This window comes from Dipodomys merriami, unplaced genomic scaffold, assembly GCF_024711535.1.
Source record: "Dipodomys merriami isolate MVZ:Mamm:240054 unplaced genomic scaffold, mDipMer1.0.p SCAF_151, whole genome shotgun sequence".
NCBI classification, from domain to species: Eukaryota; Metazoa; Chordata; class Mammalia; order Rodentia; family Heteromyidae; genus Dipodomys; species Dipodomys merriami.
In genome coordinates this window covers 2,765,988-2,783,967 of record NW_027202838.1, presented here as the reverse complement: position 1 = coordinate 2,783,967, position 17,980 = coordinate 2,765,988, and the positions used below count along the sequence as shown (strand labels likewise).

Below are 17,980 nucleotides of genomic sequence, written 5' to 3'. Positions count from 1 at the left end.
GATTGTTACTTTTTTGCAGTTGTTAGGTTAAATATTTACGTTCACTAGAAAATTTTTAGTAGGCATATATATGAAACTGATTTCTTTTATGACAGAGTAGCCTGTTTAAAATGGACATGAAACTTAAAAGGCTCATGCCTGTAATTTTAACTACTCAGGAGGCTGAGATCTGAGGATCAGGCTTTGAAGCCAGCCAGGGCAGGAAAGTCTGTGAGACTCTTGTCTCCAATTAACCACCAAAAGCTGGAAGTAGAGCTATGACTCAAGTGGTAGAATGCTAGCCTTGAGCAAAAAGGTATTTAAGAACAACATCCAGGCCAGAGTTCAAGGCCCAGGACCAGCAAAAAAAGGGCAAAACTCAAAATAACGTTGTAATACAGTTTGGGGTTTGTTTTTGTTTTTGGTCAGTCATGGGGCTTGAACTCAGCCCGGGTGCCATCCCTCAGCTCTTCAGCTCAAGGCTAGTGCTGTACTGCTTGAGCCACAGCACCACTTCCAGTTTTTCTGGTGGTTTATTGAAGATAAGAGTCTCATGGAGGGCTGGGAAGGTGGCTCAGTGGTAGAGCGCTTGCCTTGCATGCTCAAGGCCCTGGGTTCGATTCCTCAGCACTGCATAAGCAAAAAGAAAGAAAAAAGCCGGAAGTGGCGCTGTGGCTCAAGTGGTAGAGCGCTAGCCTTGAGCAGAAGAGCTGAGGGCCAGCGCCCAGGCCCCACGACCGGACCCCCCCCCCCCCAAAAAAAAAAGAGTCTCATGGACTTTCTTGCTCCTTGCCGGCTGGCTTTGAACCACAATCCTCAGATCTCAGTCTCCTGAGTAGCTAGGATTACAGGCATGAGCCCAGCTCTATAATACAGTTTTAAAGTCAGGAAACATGATAAGTACTTTAAATTTTTACCAACATGGTTGTTTCTTAAGATCAATAAAGCATTTATAAAGCTGATTAATAATTTAGAGTATTTACCAAATAAACTTCTAGAGGACTTAGATTGCTTTTAAGCCTGAGAATGAGAATATTCTAACAGACTCTATTAATCATTCAAAAATATTTGTCAAATCTGAATTTTTCTCTCTTGTGACATATTTAAATCTTCAGTACTTTTTTGCATTAAACATCATCTGCTATTTTAAATTGGTTATTTTACCTTATTTCATGGATATTTGAATATTTAGTGAAAAACTAATGATGCCTCCACAGATAGGTAAGAAGTAAGTTATTTTAAGAAAGTAAAAGGCAGATTATCTCTGAGTTTATTTTTTTATTTTTCTTGGTCCGGTCTTGGGGCCTGAACTCTGGGCCTGAGCGCTGTCCCTCAGCTCTTCAGCTCAAGGTTAGTGCTCTACCACTTGAGCCACAGCACCACTTCCGGCTTTTTTTTTCTTTTTGCTTATGTGGTGCTGAGGAATCGAACCCAGGGCCTCAGGCATGCAAGGCAAGCGCTCCACCACTGAGCCAACTTCCCAGCTCTCTGAGTTTATTTTAAAGGAAATAAGTTGGATGTGAGTAGACTCTGGAATTCTATTATTTAGAAACTAAGATATCTAAAACTAAAGGCTCCAGCTCCATTCTCCTCCCCTTTTCTGGAATTAAATATAGTTACTTTAGTTATTGAGAGATAAGATATGAAAAAATGAACCAGGCCCTTGAACAGTATGCAGAAATGTACTCAAAATGTATCAGAATTTACTCAGAACTACTCTGGATGTTTTGTTGTCTTTTTTTTTTCAGTACTGGAGTTTGTGAGCTTCGTTCTTGCTAAGCTAGTACTCATCCATATGAGCCAGGCTTTTTGCTGGTTATTTCAGAAATATACTCTAATGAACTTTTTTGCTCTGGCTGCCTTTGACGTCAGTCCTCCAGGTCTTTGTCCTCCCAAGTAGCTAGGATTACAGTCGTGAGTCATCAAGTTTTTTGTTGAAATTAGTGCTTGCATTTTAATGTAAAGCTTATATTTTAAGGAGATTGCATATTTCTTTTAGTGAGTACTCAGGAGTCCTACTCTTATTACTGTGTACTCAGGGAAGCAAAAGTTGAAACTAAACCATGCTACTCTCTTAGAGATGATCTTTTAGTGTACAAGGAAAGGGTAGAGGTTTGTCCATACAGGCCAGTGCCTCTTTTTAGGACATGCTTTTGAAATTGACTTAATTCAAAATGAATATTTCTGATAACCATATGTTGCCTCCTTATGTTTCCACAGGTGACACGAATTGTATTATTATGGGTAAATAATCATTTCAATGACTTTGAAGGTGATCCTGCTATGACTCGATTTCTAGAGGAATTTGAAAAACATCTGGAAGATACAGTATGTCTCAAAGATTTTTTCTTCAAAGTTTAGGAGTCTTCTTACCCACTCAGTAGGAACAGAAACTCAGAACAGCAGTTTCTCTGATCTTCTCTCCTAATTTTATTTTTTTCCCTTCTTTGAGGAATTTGAACTCATGACCTCGTCTTGTTAGATAGCTGCTCTACCCCTTGAGCACACATCCCCAGCCTTTCACTTGCATTATTTTTCAAGTAAAGTCTCAGTTTTTGCCTGGGGCCAGCCTAAAATGACATGATCCTTCTTCCTGCAGTCTCCTGCATAGCTGAGACCATAGCTTACATCACCATGCTTGGCTTATCTTAGATCTCCATTAAGACTTCATAGGTCATTTCCTGCATGCAATTTCACCTTTTCAAATATACACTGCCTAAAATAATTCACTGAAGATCTCAGCTTCTGCAGTAGCTATTCATGAGTCTATTCTCCCTGTCAGATACAAAACTGGATTACGTGTTCCAAGCAAATTGGAGTTGTAGGAAAGAATGTGCAGCATATTGCTAAATTAAAATCCAGCTTCCAGTGTCTACTACATATATGAATTTAGGTGCATTACATAACCTTTATATTTTGTTTTATTTGAAAGCATAATCCTATGGCTAAGTGCATGTCAGAAGTGGTAGAACATTCCCAAAGCACTAGATTCTCTCTCTCTCTCTCTCTCTCTCTCTCTCTCTCTCTCTCTCTCTCTCTCTCTCTCTCTCTCTCTCTCTCTCTCCCTCTCCCTCTCCCTCTCCCTCTCCCTCTCCCTCTCCTCTCTTCTCCTTCCCCCTCCCTCTCCCTCCCTCTCCCTCTCCCTCCCTCTTTGTCCCTCCCTTTCCCTCCCCCCCTCCACAAAAGAAGGATAGATAGTAATGGTAATTGAAAGCAGACCTAACACACAGTATTCCTAGTATTCCAAGTTGTTAATGTATGATCAGAAAAAGTGTAATACTTTCCCTCGGCATTGAAAAAAAAAATTACAGGTTTGATCTCATATTCTCATATTTGCTTGGCAGGAATTCTACCACTTGAGGCCTTGTCCTTGGCCCTGAAAAAATCTGTAGCTCCTTAGTGTGGACATTAGATTTTCCTTTGTTATAGTAAACTGATCCTAGAACTTGAAATTGGAATTATTAAGTTTAATGAAAAACTGAAATAATACTAAAAAATACTTTTCTGGAAACAGTAGAGATTTAGACAGTATTTGGAAACATGGTTTTAAACAAAGGTTTTTAAAGATTCTGGTTTTATATAGCAGTGAGGACATAAACGAGGTAGAATTAGAAAATGTATTAGGGCCGTGCGCTGGTGGCTCACGCCTGTAATCCTAGCTACTCAGGAGGCTGAGATCTGAGGATCGCGGTTCAAAGCCAGCCCGGGCAGGAGAGACCGTGAGACTCCTATCTCCAATAAACCACCAGAAAACCGGAAGTGGCGCTGTAGCTCAAGTGGTAGAGCGCTCGCCTTGAGCTGAAGAGCTGAGGGACAGCGCCCAGGCCCAGAGTTCAAGCCCCACGACCGACCAAAAAAAAAAAAAAAAAAGAAAATGTATTAGGGACAGCTAGAAAATGAGAAGTAATTTTGTGTGTGTGTACTGATCCTGGAGGCTTGAACTCAGGCCCCAAGTGCTGACCCTGAGCTTTTTTGCTCAAGGCTAGTTCTAACCACTTGAGCTACAGTGCCACTTCTGGCATAGTTTATTATAGTTAAGAGACTCATGGACTTTGCTGCCCAGGCTGGCCTCAAACCACCATCTACAGATCTCAGCCTCCAGAGTAGCTAGGATTACAAGCGTGAGTCATCCATGAGGCTGAGAAGTACTTTTTTCCATCCTTTTTTTTTTTTTTGCCAGTCCTGGGGCTTGAACTCAGGGCTTGGGCACTGTCCTTGGGCTTCTTTTGCTCAAGGCTAGCACTCTACCACTTGAGTCACAGTGCCACTTCTGGCTTTTTTGGTTTTTGTGATACTGAGCAATTGAATCCAGGCTGAGGTATTGACAATACCACTAAGCCACATTCCCAGCCCTCATCCTTCTTTGAGACATTACATTTAAATAAAGTATATATTATTCTTTCCTACTTTTCAGAAGATGAACGGTCACCTCCGGTTATTGAATATTGCCTGTGCTGCAAAGGCCAAGTGGAGACAGGTTGTACTGCAAAAGGCTTCCCGAGAGTCCCCCCTGCATTTCAGCCTCAATGGAGGAAGTGAAAAGGGATTTGGTGTCTTTGTTGAAGGAGTAGAACCTGGTAGTAAAGCTGCAGATGCAGGGCTGAAACGGGGCGATCAGGTAAGAAATAATCTGCCACTTAAAGTAAACCTTATATGTAACGTGTCTGTTACTTAAGTTTTCATCTCTTGTTTTTCAAGTAAGCAATGCTTTCAGTATAAGGAAATAGTTTTTCTTTGACTCTTTTCAGAAGAAGTCTATAATATTAAACATTAGATTTTTTTTTGGGGGGGGGGAGGGGGATCCGGTTGTGGGGCCTGACCTGGGCGCTATCCCTCAGCTCTTCAGCTCAAGGCTAGCACTCTACCACTTGAGCCACAGCGCCACTTCCAGCTTTTTTCTTTTTGCTTATGTGGTGCTGAGGAATTGAACCCAGGGCCTTCTGCATGCAAGGCAAGCACTCTAACACTGAGCCACCTTCCCAGCCCCCAGATTAGATATTTTTTTAAATCAACTGGTAATTTTAGAATATGTCAGAAATGTCATTATATGAGTTAGCAACTATACAAATTTTGAAAGAAGGGATAATTCCACTTCACAGTGCCCTCTACTGTCAGTGGCTGAAGATGACCATAAATGGTGGAATCCACTTAAATAATGTTAATATAGTTTTGTAGCTATGTTTATAAGCAGAAATAAGCAGGAAAAATGGCATGGGAAGAATTTGGTACTAATTTATTCCTTTTACATAAGCACTAAGTACAGCCTATTTGAAAGTAGTGATTTGCTAACAAAAATGTAATATAAAAATGTAAATAATGGGGCTGGGAAGTTGGCTCAGTGGTAGAGTGCTTGCCTCACATGCATGAGGCCCTGGGTTCAATTCCTCAGCACCACATAAGTGATGCTCAAGTGATAGAGCACTAGCCTTGAACTGATGAACTGAGGGACAACACCCAGGCCCAGAGTTCAAGCGCCACAACCAACCCCCCCAAAAAATGTAAAACAGTCATAATGTAAAAAAATAAAAAATATACTACACTACTGGGCTGCTCCCAATCCTATTAATTATATTAACTACATTATTAAGAGATAAGTTCTAGAAATCTCTCTTAACAAAGCTCAATAGATGATTCTTAGGCATACCAAAAATGTTTTCCACATCTTTTTTTGTTGTTGGTGGTCATGGTACTTGAATTCTGGGTCTGGGTGCTGTCTCTCAGTTCTTCAGCTCAAGGCTAGCACTCTAACACTTGAGCCACAGCACAGTTCCAGTTTCCTGGTGGTTTATTGGAGATAAGAATTTCACGAATTGGCTGCCCGGGTTGGCTTTGAACCTCGATCCTCAGATTTCAGCCTCCTGAGTAGCTAGGATTACAGGCGTCAGCCACTGGTCCGGCTTAACAGAAATTTTTATAAACAAATTTCTGGGATTCACCCCAGACTACTCACTAAAAATGAATAGAATCCTAGAGTCACTATATTTATTATTTTTCAAATATTTCATCATTAAACCTTTAAAAACTATCATTCCTTCAGAGGAAAAAATAATAATAAAATGCAATGATCTCATTCCTCTTCTATTAGTTCTCCAAAGTACTGTTGAAATAATTGGAATTTTTAGATTTAAATTATTGTCATTTTTTATGTATCTTCTCTGAAGAATATTTGATGTGCATTAAATTTCACAAGCTCATAATAAATTATTTAGACATTTTCACCAGCTTTACTGATTTCTTGGTTACTGTCATTTCCTCTATACTCTTATCTGCCTGTTATTTTTATCAAAAAAACCCAATATATTCTTTTTCTTTTTCTTGTCGGTCGTGAGGCTTGAACTCTGGGCTTGGGCACTATCCCTGCACTCTTCAGCTCAAGGCGAGTGCTCTACCACTTGAGCCACAGCGCCACTTCGGTTTTCTAGTGGTTAATTGGAAATAAGAGTCTCACAGATTTTTCCTGCCTGGGCTGGCTTTGAACTGTGATCCTCAGATCTCAGCCTCCTCAGTAGCTAGGATTACAGGCGTGAGCCACCCATGCCTGGCTTTCAATATATTATTTTTTATTCTTATCCTTTTAGAATTTTCATGTTAGACCTCTTGATCTTTGCTGCTTAATTTTTACTTATTATGTTCATCTCTTTATCCTTTTCCTTTGGAATTAGTATATTTTTAAAAATCAAGCCTGTATGATACTGAGGAATCTCTACTAAGTAGAACTAGCCCTGTTCAAACAATAGTACTGCTTGTTTGGCTATCTGATTCAATCAATGATTGTAAAAGACTTTAAATGTATTTAAATGTATTTAGAGCCAACTTCTTAGCATGCTAATCGTTGTTTACATATGACATTTTATTCAAGTTCCATTTTACTCTTTACTATTAAACTTTTAAGTTTATAGGCATGAGTAATAACTTTGTTTTAATTTGTATTTTCCAAAATTCTTTTCAGATAATGGAAGTAAATGGACAAAATTTTGAGAATATTACATTTGTGAAAGCCCTGGAAATTTTAAGGAATAACACTCATCTTGCACTTACAGTGAAGACTAACATTTTTGGTGAGTGTGTACAAACTGTCTGAGGTGGGGTTTTGATCAAAGTGAAAAGTCATTTTAATGAAAGCAAAGATAGTAAAATTAAACATCTTTGTCTAAGGTGTTAATAGTATTTTTTAATCGGTAATTTTCATTTTTTGCATTATTTTGATATCAAAAGTAAATTTGAAAATAGGTGCACAACTCAGAGCGTAAATGCTTGCATTTATTCTGTACTGTATTCTACTGGGGTGGGGGTTTAGTATACTGAATAAAATTTAGAACTTTAGCCAGGTACCAGTGGCTTATGCCTTTAATCCTAACTACTTAGGAGGCTGAGATCTGAGAGTTGAGGTTCAAAGCCAGCCCTGGCAGAAAAATCCATAAGACTCTTTTATCTTCAGTTACCTGCCAAAAAGCTGGAAGTGGAGCTGTGGCTCAAGTGGTAGAGTGCTAACCTAGAGGAAAAAAAGAAACACCTCAGGGACAATGCCAAGGCACTAGTACCGACATATGTGTCATGAATGTACGTGTGTGTGCACACAATACACACACACACAAAATCCTAGAACTCAAAATCAGGTTCTTACCAAAACCCTAATAATGTGCATTTCAATCTTAAAATCTTTACAGTAGCTTTCTGAAATAATATGAATGTCACATTAGTTTCATGAAAATAAACTTAGTAAAGCATTGGATTTCTAGTAATAACAACTCTTCCTTTTTGTGTAAAAATGTTGATTGTGGCACAAAATTATGTATGTCTATATATATTTGACAATGTTGGGGATCCAACCTAGAGCCTTGCACATGCCAGGTAATTGCTTCACCAGTAGCTACATTTATGGCCTTAACTTGTATTTTTATCATGTTTACACCTAAATAAAGCATGTGTTCACCTTGTACTTTTAACTAGACCTACCATTTGTTATTTTAATTTTTAAGCGAGGTTTACTAATTTTTTAATTTCTTTATGTGTACCATAATCCTTTTAAAGGCTGAAAATCTGGGAAAGGTAACAGTAAACATAGTACAATTATTAAAAGTTATCAAGAAATTTTAAGAGTCCTCATGAGTAGGTTATTTAAGTTGCAACTAGTGAAGAGTTGACTTGAATGAAAGTTATGCCCATGAAAGGAAGTGAGTTTTTTTTTCCCACATTAACTTCTCTTTATATTGTGCTTACTCATAATGGAAAGTGAAGCATTTAGTATTTTTCTTCTTCTTTTTTTTTTTTTTTTTTTTTGGTGGGTGGGGGGATCTGGTCATGGGCCTGAACTCTGGCCCTGGGCACTGTCCCCAGCTCTTTAGCTCAAGGCTAGCGCTCTACCACTTGAGCCACAGTGCCACTAACGGCTTTTTTTTTTCTGCTTATGTGGTGCTGAGGAATCGAACCCAGAGCCTCATGCATGCAAGGCAAGCACTCTACCACTGAGCCACCTCCCCAGCCCAGTATTTTTCTTCTTTTTGAATCCTTTAGACTGAATTGAATTACATCAGGTACATCATGGTATCTAATCATCTGTTAATAATTTCACAGTAACATATTAATCTAGCATAGATAAATAAATAGGTCTTCACAGTTTTTGTTTTTCCTGGACTTTAGGATCAGTATTTAGAAACACCAACATTTAGATTAATATTAAGTGGTACCAATTTTGAAAAACAGAAAAGCAGAATTTGCTGTAGACCCTAGAAGGAAAAAAAAGTAAATCCCAGATCTTAAGGACCTACTTTTTGAGTAATGTGAATATCAATTCTAGATTGAATGGACCAAAGAATGTGGGAGTTACACAGTTCTGAAAAAGCAGGGATTTTGCCCCATGTAGAATGCAGTCAACCAAGCAAAACAAGAGAGTATCTCAATAATTGTAGAAATGGCATATTCTATAGTGATACCTACAATAACCCCTAGTCTTTATGGCATACCATGAAGTACAGTTGAACAGTCAGATCATTTTTCATGGAACTTGCAACAGAACACCTATCAAAAAAAAAAGTAAAGGGGCTGGGAAGATGGCTCAGTGGTAGAGTGCTTGCTTGTATACATGAGGCCCTGGGTTAATTCCTCAGCACCACATAAGCAGAAAAAGCCAGAAGTGGAGCTATGGTTCAAGTGGGAGAGCGCTAGCCTTGAGCTGAATTGCTGAGGGACAGCCCAGGCCCAGAGTTCAGGCCTCACAACCGACAAAAAAAAAAAAAAAAAAAAAAAGCATTAATGTGATAAATTTGTAATTGAATGAGGCTGCCAAAGGCCTAACAATAAAGTGATTATGTTTATCCTCAAAATTTGCTTGCATAAAAACTTTCTACTAGAAGAAAATAAGTGACAAACTTGTTTATTTCTTCAGTGTTCAAAGAGTTACTTAGTCGGACTGAACAAGAGAAGTCTGGTATTCCTCATATTCCCAAAATTGCTGAAAAGAAAAGTAATCGCCATTCAATCCAAGATGTACCAGGAGATATCGAACAGCCATCACAAGAGAAAGGAAATAAGAAAATAAAAGCAAATACTGTTTCAGGTGGAAGAAACAAAATCAGGAAAATTTTGGATAAAACACGATTTAGCATCCTGCCTCCAAAACTGTTTAGGTAATATCAACTAAAATCATCTAGGAACTTTAAAAAAAATAATAGGAACTTTCTTTAAAAATTTTATTGTACAGGTGATATACAGAGGGGTACATGTCTTTTTTAACAGTGTCACCCCCTCCCTCATTCTCTCATGTTGCAACTTTATCCTAACTGTAAAATGTTATTGTGGGAAAAGGAGATTATTGAGTCCCTTGTTTTTTTTCTACAGCTGATGCATCGTAAAATCCTCAAGTAATTCATAAATGAGAAAATGAATTTTAAATTTGAAGCATTTACTGAATCTTGATTTGTGTCAACAAGGAAACTATTGGTTATATTTTAAATGCACTATACTTTAGAAATTCTTACCTGGATGCCACCTCGGGACATATTTGAGTCTGGCATTGAACCATGATTCTTCAGTCTCTGCCTCCAAAGTAGATAGTATAGACTTGAGCCACCATGCTCATTTCCAACCTATGACATTTTGAAAATGAAAGAATTTTCCTGAGAATTACAGTGAAAGCAGCAGTCAATTGACCTGAGAATAGGTCACAGTTTAGGAAATATAATTTGATTTTTTTTGCATTCAGCTTTTTTAAATCACTAGTTGTCCAAATGATATCATTGTAACATTCTTGTGATTGGACTGTTTTACCTGCTTACCAATTACTTTTTCCTCCAAATTTCTTGCTGATAGACTTTTTTGTTTACTTTTAATATTAGGTGGTTTTCATGTACATCTTGATGCTATTTTGTGACCTTTTTTGTTTTCTTACTGGAATTGAGTTATTTCATTCTGATTAAATTTGGTGTGAGAGGATTACTGAAGAATTTTTTAAAACTGTCTTATTTCTTTGTTGCATCACCTCTCAGGAGACTGTTTTGGTAAGAAATGACATAATTGCTTACCAGATCAGCTTCAAGCATGAGTATTTTGCTAATTAAATACTGTTTCATTCCTATCATAGCACGGATTGTCCATAACAGTACAGTTTTCATTTATACATGTTCTCAACTTAATTTATAACCAGTATTACATGATTGTAGCTGCATAGTATTAAAACTATGAATTAAATAGAATATTATTCAAAGCATCATTAGTAATACAAAGACTTTACTAGTACTAGTAAAAGTCCATTTACTAGTCTTATGTAGTAAATTCCAACTTGCTGCAACTAATTCCCTTTAATAGAAAATTCTGGCTTGAAAGTTTCTTCTATTTTATTTGTAGTACAAGCTAACAGTTTGCTTTCTTGGTTTCATTTACCTCACCCTCTGTATCTAAAAATAGTTCTTTTGTTTTTGTTTTTGTTTTCGGCCATGGGGCTTAAACTCTAGGGCTGGGCACTGTCCCTCAGCTCTTCAGCTCAGGGATAGCTCTCTACCACTTGAGCCACAGTGCCACTTCTGGTTTTTTGGTGGTTTATTGGAGATAAGAGTCTCATGGACTTTCCTGCTGGGACTGGCTTTGTACCATGATCCTCAGATCTCAGCCTCCTGAGTAGCTTGGATTACAGGTGTGAGCTATTAGCACCCAGCTAATACAGTTATTTTTTTAAAATACTTTTTTATGTTCTACATAATTTTAAGTGTTTCTTAAAGCCCTGCTTTTATTTCCCTCTTAGCTAACCTTCAACACTTAACACTGAGAACTAGGGGTGTAATCCTAATTTTAATGAACTACTTCCAGCATCCATTAAGCACAATTGCTTACACAGTAAAATACTTCCTGTGCCCTGTCAGTCTGCTGTTTCTCCCTGAGAATAAATTTTCTGTTTGAATGGTACCTTTATTGATGTATCTATATTGTCCCCGTGTACTTTTTAATATAAGTTGAAGTAAATATTTCTTTTCTATGTTCTTCTCATTTCAGTTTTGGTTTAAAAAAAAGTTTTAATTTTTGAAAAATATGAATCCTATTTTCCTCTCTGCCAAAGTATTCACTTGCCTTACCCTAATTTGATCCTTACAATAATTTCGGAGTAGAATTGGTATTCTTCACATTTATAAATGAAGGAAACCCAGGTCCTACAAGAAAAATTTCCTGACACCAAAAAGCTAGTATCCCAAGTCTGTCTGACATCAAAGGTTGCTCTTGAAATACTAATCTTTGCTTTTTTCCATACCTTCTTGCTTTCGCATGACTCTGGCTGTCTCTTGTCCTGGCACTGTCTTTCTTGTCTGGCTATTAACAGTTCTTTAATCTTTCACTTAGCTGACTTAACCATCCTCTGCTCTTGATTTTGCATTGCTTCTTAATCTACCAAAAGACTGGATTTTGCTTCTAACTTTCTCTAAATATATACACCATAGTCATTCACTTTTTAACCTGTAGTAATTATTCCTTTCTATAATAGGTATGTATTCTGTGATAACTCTGTGTGTATATAGCACAAGTACCAGGAAGAATGCTGCATCAAGTAAGATGGAAATACTGTAATGGAACTTGAGGACCACTGTGGTTTCAAGTTAAATATATAGCATAACCCTTAAAGAGAGAAATAGTGTTTTGGTTATTTATGCTAATGAGAATCTCTAATTATTTTCCTGTGTTTTATGGAACTGAAATTTATTATGTTTTAGGACATATAGAACTTAAATTTATTATGTTTTAGGACATATAGAACTTAAATGACAGCACTACATTTCTATTTTTAGTTTTTCTTTCAGGTGGATTTACAGTTATCTGTGTTACACTTATAAAATACCTTGAAGAGTTTTGTTTGCTTACATGTAGCCATTTAATTAGTACTTGTCTTTGAAAACCTTAGGGAAAAAGTTAACTTTTGCTAGCTTGCCTTCTGTTCTGACTTTGATGCCTTGTAGGGTAGAAGGAGAATGCTTTCTGTGCTGAGACCATGAGAGTTGGATGCATATATTTGAAACCTGAAGCTAGCAAACTGCTTGGACTCACCTAAACATTCAGCATTTATTGGTTTCTTTATGATATAATATAATTACATATATCTATCATATTTGAATGTAGTTATCAAAACAATTTATTTTTGTTTTCATCATTGAAATTGAAATTGTCAGTAATGAGGCTTGAACTCTGGGTCTGGGCACTGTCTCTCAGCTCTTCAGCTCAAGGCTAGTGCTCTACCAATTGAGCCACAGTGCCACTTTTGGTTTCCTGGTGGTTTATTGGAGATAAAAGTCTCACGGATTTTCCTGCCAAGGCCGGCTTTGAACTGCAATCCTCAGATCTCAGCCTCCTGAGTAGCTACGATTACAGGCGTGAGCCACTGGCACCTGGCTGGCCTACTTTTTTAATTGGAATATACCTTAATCTAGTTGTTTAAGTTACCACCTGAAGCTGATTTTGTTACCCCTAGTGCACATAGAATTGTTTATTATTAAGTACCTTCTCATACTTTAAAGTGACATATGCCATTCTTTTGAAGTGATGGAGGCCTGAGCCAGTCACAAGATGACAGCATTGTGGGAACCAGACATTGTAGACACAGCCTGGCTATAATGCCTATTCCTGGAACACTCTCATCCAGCAGCCCTGATCTCCTGCAGCCTACTACTAGCATGTTGGATTTTTCTAATCCTTCAGGTAATGTTTGTAAGTAGTGTTAAATAGCCAAATTGCTGTCTACACGCACAGGTAGATGGCTAAGCTTGGTACAACAAATACTAGTTACTTGTATAGCTCTCTTGTCTGACCTCTCTCTAAATTATGACCACTTGTAAAAAATTAATGAGATTATATTTTTATCTACATTTAAGTGATAATTCCTCCAAATTTTTAAAAAATATTATTGAAAAAGACCATTTCTGACCACAAATTTAAAGATCTTTTGGTAATCACTATCTGTGCAATAAAGATGTTTCTCAGCCTATAAAATGTTTTCTACTCACGTGTGGAAAAGAAGACACTTATTATTTCGTGACTTCACATATCTTACTTTATGACATACAAAAATGCATCATGTATTACCAAGATACTCCATCCTTTTCAGTGCTGTTCAAACAGTTGGTTTGGGCCCCCAAGTTAATTTGTTTACATCTATTCCTGCCCAGTGTGTGATTTAGCTGCATAATTTAAAGTTGTGCTTTTGTTTGGTTTTAGATTTTTTTTGGTGCCAGTCTGGGGGCTTGAACTCAGGGCTTGGGCACTGTCCTTGAGCTTTTTTTGCTCAAGATTAGCACTCCACCACTTGAGCAAAGCTCCACTTCTGCCAGTTTGGTGGTGAATTGAAGATTAGAATCTCATGGACTTTTCCTGCCTGGACTGGCTTCAGACCATGACTGTAGATCTCAGGCTTGTGAGTAGCTAGGATTATAGGTGTGAGCCACCATCACCCAGTACAATGAAACTAAGAACTTGAAGAATTAGTTACAGGGGCTGGGAAGGTGGCTCAGTGGTAGAGCACTTGCCTTGCATGCATGAGGCCCTGGGTTCAATTCCTCAGCACCACATAAGAAAAAAGAAAAAAGCCGGAATTGGTGCTGTGGCTCAAGTTGTAGAGTGCTAGCCTTGAGTTGAAGAGCTGAGGGGCAGCACCCAGGCCCAGAGTTCAGGCCCCACAACCGGACCCCCCCCCCAAAAAAAAAAAGCATTAGTTACATAACTTCCACTTGAAAAAATGCCTTTCTATAGACGACACTGAGTTGAGTACAAAGAAGAGGAAGGAGGAAATGCTTGAAAATATAAGTAGTGATACAGCTTATGTTTCCTTATAGCAACAAACTCTAGAACACAGCATCAAGACATTTTAATGAAGTTATTGTATACACTTTTTCTTTTATTCAGTTATTTCTTAACCATTGACAGATTACTAAACCCAAAGAACTGCTTTTGTATGTCTCACTTTCTGTATGGTACCCATATTCTTTCTGGAGCAAAGATTATACTGGCTTAGAAATTTCTAGCAGTTTTTATATTCATGATACAAAAATAACTAGTTATTTAAACAGAAGTTAATATAAAGATTGTTACCAGTATATAAAGTTATCAGAAAGGTAAAAATAGTGAGCATTAAAGTATCACAGAAGTAGGAAAACTACAAATTTGATTCAGATAATGACACATAATAGAAATGCCACAAGCCCATGGTGGTAGCTCATGTTTGTGTGGTTCTAACTACTCAAGAGGCTGAGACCTGGAGGATCACAGTTCCAAGCCAGCCTAGGCAGATAGTTGTTGACACTTTTTTTTCCAATTAACCAGCAAAAAGTCAGGCTCAAGTGGTAGAGCACTATTAATAAGAGAGTCAATAAGAGTTCATGTCTCAGTACTGACACAAAAAGGAAATGGCCCTACAGAATAAAGAAATGCTTCTAGCCTCTTAGCAATGCTGAACTCTAATGTTATCTCCTTATCTGGGAAATCCATATCCCTTTACTGCACTCATTATTTCTTTTTTCAGAAATTTCCAGCTCATTTGTATGGTCTCTTATATTGTTTGTCATGTGATAGAATAGAAATTGATCTCTTATGTTATAAAAATCCATCTATGTTATCTCACTACTTTACAGTGGTACTTCTTACACTGCATCGTTCACAAATAGTTTTCACACTACTCATGCGTACTTTCATTAAGATGAGTGCTTAGAAAGCACATATGATTTTGCATGTGCCAATACCTGTGGGATCTCATGTTCTCAGTTGTCTTTCTTGCTCATGACTGGTATACCACCACTAGTGCCATACCCCTAGCCCAGCTTTTTGCTTGTTACTTTGGAGATGGAATCTCCCAGACTTTTTTTTCCTGGATTGACTTTGAACTTTGATCTACAAAGCTCCACTTCCTTAGTAGCTAGAATCATAGGAGTAAGCCATTGACACCTAATAAATTAATGTTTTTATGGCTGTATTATTACCACAGGAATATATAAACAGTTGGGCTGTGAGAAATGGTGTGTGGAGAAGAGAGAGAGAAGCATGTTGAAGATTTAGCTAGGAGGGACTGGGAAGATGGCTCAGTGGTAGAGCGCTTGTCTTGCATGCCTGTGGCCCTGGGTTCGATTCCTCAGCACCACATAAGCAAAAAGAAAAAAGCCCGAAGTGGCGCTGTGGCTCAAGTGGTAGAGCGCTAGCCTTGAGCTGAAGAGCTGAGGGACAGCACCCAGGCTCAGAGTTCAGGCCCCACGACCGAACCCAAAAAAAGATTTAGCTAGGAGAACAAAGAAACAAGGTTGAAGTTACTATAATTTAGAAAGGGTTTGGCCCCATGGAACTGAAATTCAGACCTGAAGAAGAGGTACTACCCAGATTGATTCATAATTATCTGCTTGAAAACACCTGGAAAGGATCTAAAATTCCTTTTTAAAATCTGAGAAAATCTGATATGGCTTAATCTGCGCCATATGCCCATATCAGTAGATAAATGGACAGATGTATCATAGAAATTTAGCTTATAAATTAAAATTTTATATATATGTAACTTTGTGTAAGGCTTTCTACCTAGTGATAGTGTCCTTATGTTGATAAACTATTTTCAGTTAAGCTCAAATTCAGTTTCTTAAATATATACATGTTATATAGAAATTATATATAATTACCTATATACATCATACATTTATATTGTAGTACATGTGTGATATCAGCCAAGTTTGATTAATTTTAAGTCGAATTCAGTTATGTTTACTCTGCATTTGTAAAGGTCTTTTTAAATCAAAATGAAAATGTGAGTGAAACTACAGAACTGTTGATTAGTTTGCTTTTGATTGCTGACTTTTTTATGATTTTGCTTTATATTTGCTGCCTACAGCTGTTGGTTTTTACTGTAAGTATTTTAGTTTTCTCTTGCTCATATTTGTTTTTAGCGTTTTGTTATTTTAAGAAATCACATGGTATAGAAATGAATGAAGTAGGAAACTGAACTTTTCTTTCCATTTATAAGATAGTAACTGGAATGTATCCTTTTAGTCATTTTCTCTGACTATATTTATGTGTTTATATGAAATCAGAGTATACATACTATGCTATAGCATGAGAAAGATGCTTTTTTTGTTTGTTTGATTTTTTTGGTTTGTTTTGCCCCCAGACTTGGGGCTTGAACTTTGGGTCTGGGCACTGTCCTTGTGCTCCTTTTACTCAAGGCTAGCACTCTATCACTTTTCAGCTTTTTCTGTGATTGACTGGAGATAAGAGTTTCACAGACTTCCTGCCCAGGCTGCCTTCAAACCATGATCCTCAGGTCTCAGCCTCCTGATGAGCTAGGATTATAGGCATGACTACCACCACCTCATGCTCTTTGGAAATTTTGACCTAATACAAGATGCTTAAAAGAACTGAGAGTGGCTACAATGAATTTGAGTATTTTTCCTGAGTTTGTATGTATAATTTATTGCTTTTTTTTTTTGTCGGTCATGGGGCTTGAACTCTGGGCCTGGGCGCTGTCCCTCAGCTCTTCAGCTCAAGGCGAGCGCTCTACCACTTGAGCTACAGCGCCACTTCCGGTTTTCTGGTGATTTATTGGAGATAGGAGTCTCATGGTCTCTCCTGCCCGGGCTGGCTTTGAACCGCGATCCTCAGATCTCAGCCTCCTGAGTAGCTAGGATTACAGGCGTGAGCCACCAGCGCCCGGCTAATTTATTGCTTTTTTGCTTAACAGCATAAAGCTTTGCTTGGTTTGTTTAAAGTAGCAAACCTAATTCTTTATTGAAATTCAAAAAGTTACTTTGCTATTTTTCAAGAGTCAAGAATTTTTGTTTTTGTTTTTAATCCAACTACAGAGAAAGGATAGGTATAAATCTATCTGGCTTTTTACAGAATAGTGTACCAATTCTTGATCTGTATTGTCCTACCACTACCCTTTATTTTCTCCATGGCTTTTCTCACTACATAGATTGGCTTATTAACAGAATTTTTGTTTCACTTTGAACATCTTTTACTTTCTTAAATGTCAGTAACTCAGGGACTTCATTTCATTGGCCACTATACCTTCATCCCCTGAACATCTGGCTTCTAACAAGCATACCATGAATATTTGTTCAGCAATTAACCATTTAAAGCAGGATGACAAGTTCTTTATTAAAGATCCTCTTATATACCTAAAAAGTTTTTTTTAATGTAATCAGATCAATACATAATTCCTTAAAGTATTGACTGTTTATTTTACTCATGCAGGCACTCTAGAAAATGTGGATATCCAGAAGTCCAGACTTTCATTACCTATTTTATGTATATACTAAATTTCTTAAAATAAGAGTCATGGGATCAATTAATACTGTACAAGAACTTTTTAAAAATATTAAATACCACTAAATACAACCATTTTTCTCTGCATTTTAGCTTAGTCCTAAAAGACTTCTTTCTAGTTTCATGTTTACTGTTCATCCGACACTTCTACATCTGCCATGATCCAAATACTATGCTTTGCTGTGCTTGTTCCTTCCTTACTGACAAGTATATTTGTAAAGAACACATATGTAGG

At 37.5% G+C, this 17,980-nt stretch overlaps 1 protein-coding gene across 9 annotated transcripts in view; it reads left to right on the top strand.

Moving 5' to 3' along the window:
* The window catches only part of LOC138827198 (rap guanine nucleotide exchange factor 6), a 149,751-nt gene that overhangs the window by 89,808 nt on the left and 41,963 nt on the right, over positions 1 to 17,980 (top strand). For all 9 annotated transcript variants that reach the window (XM_070022697.1, XM_070022696.1, XM_070022700.1 and 6 more), the window contains 5 exons: positions 2,200 to 2,307; positions 4,394 to 4,597; positions 6,929 to 7,037; positions 9,365 to 9,605; positions 12,995 to 13,152. In XM_070022697.1, coding sequence (XP_069878798.1) covers positions 2,200 to 2,307; positions 4,394 to 4,597; positions 6,929 to 7,037; positions 9,365 to 9,605; positions 12,995 to 13,152 — 820 coding nt within the window. The remainder of the gene's footprint in view (positions 1 to 2,199; positions 2,308 to 4,393; positions 4,598 to 6,928; positions 7,038 to 9,364; positions 9,606 to 12,994; positions 13,153 to 17,980) is intronic.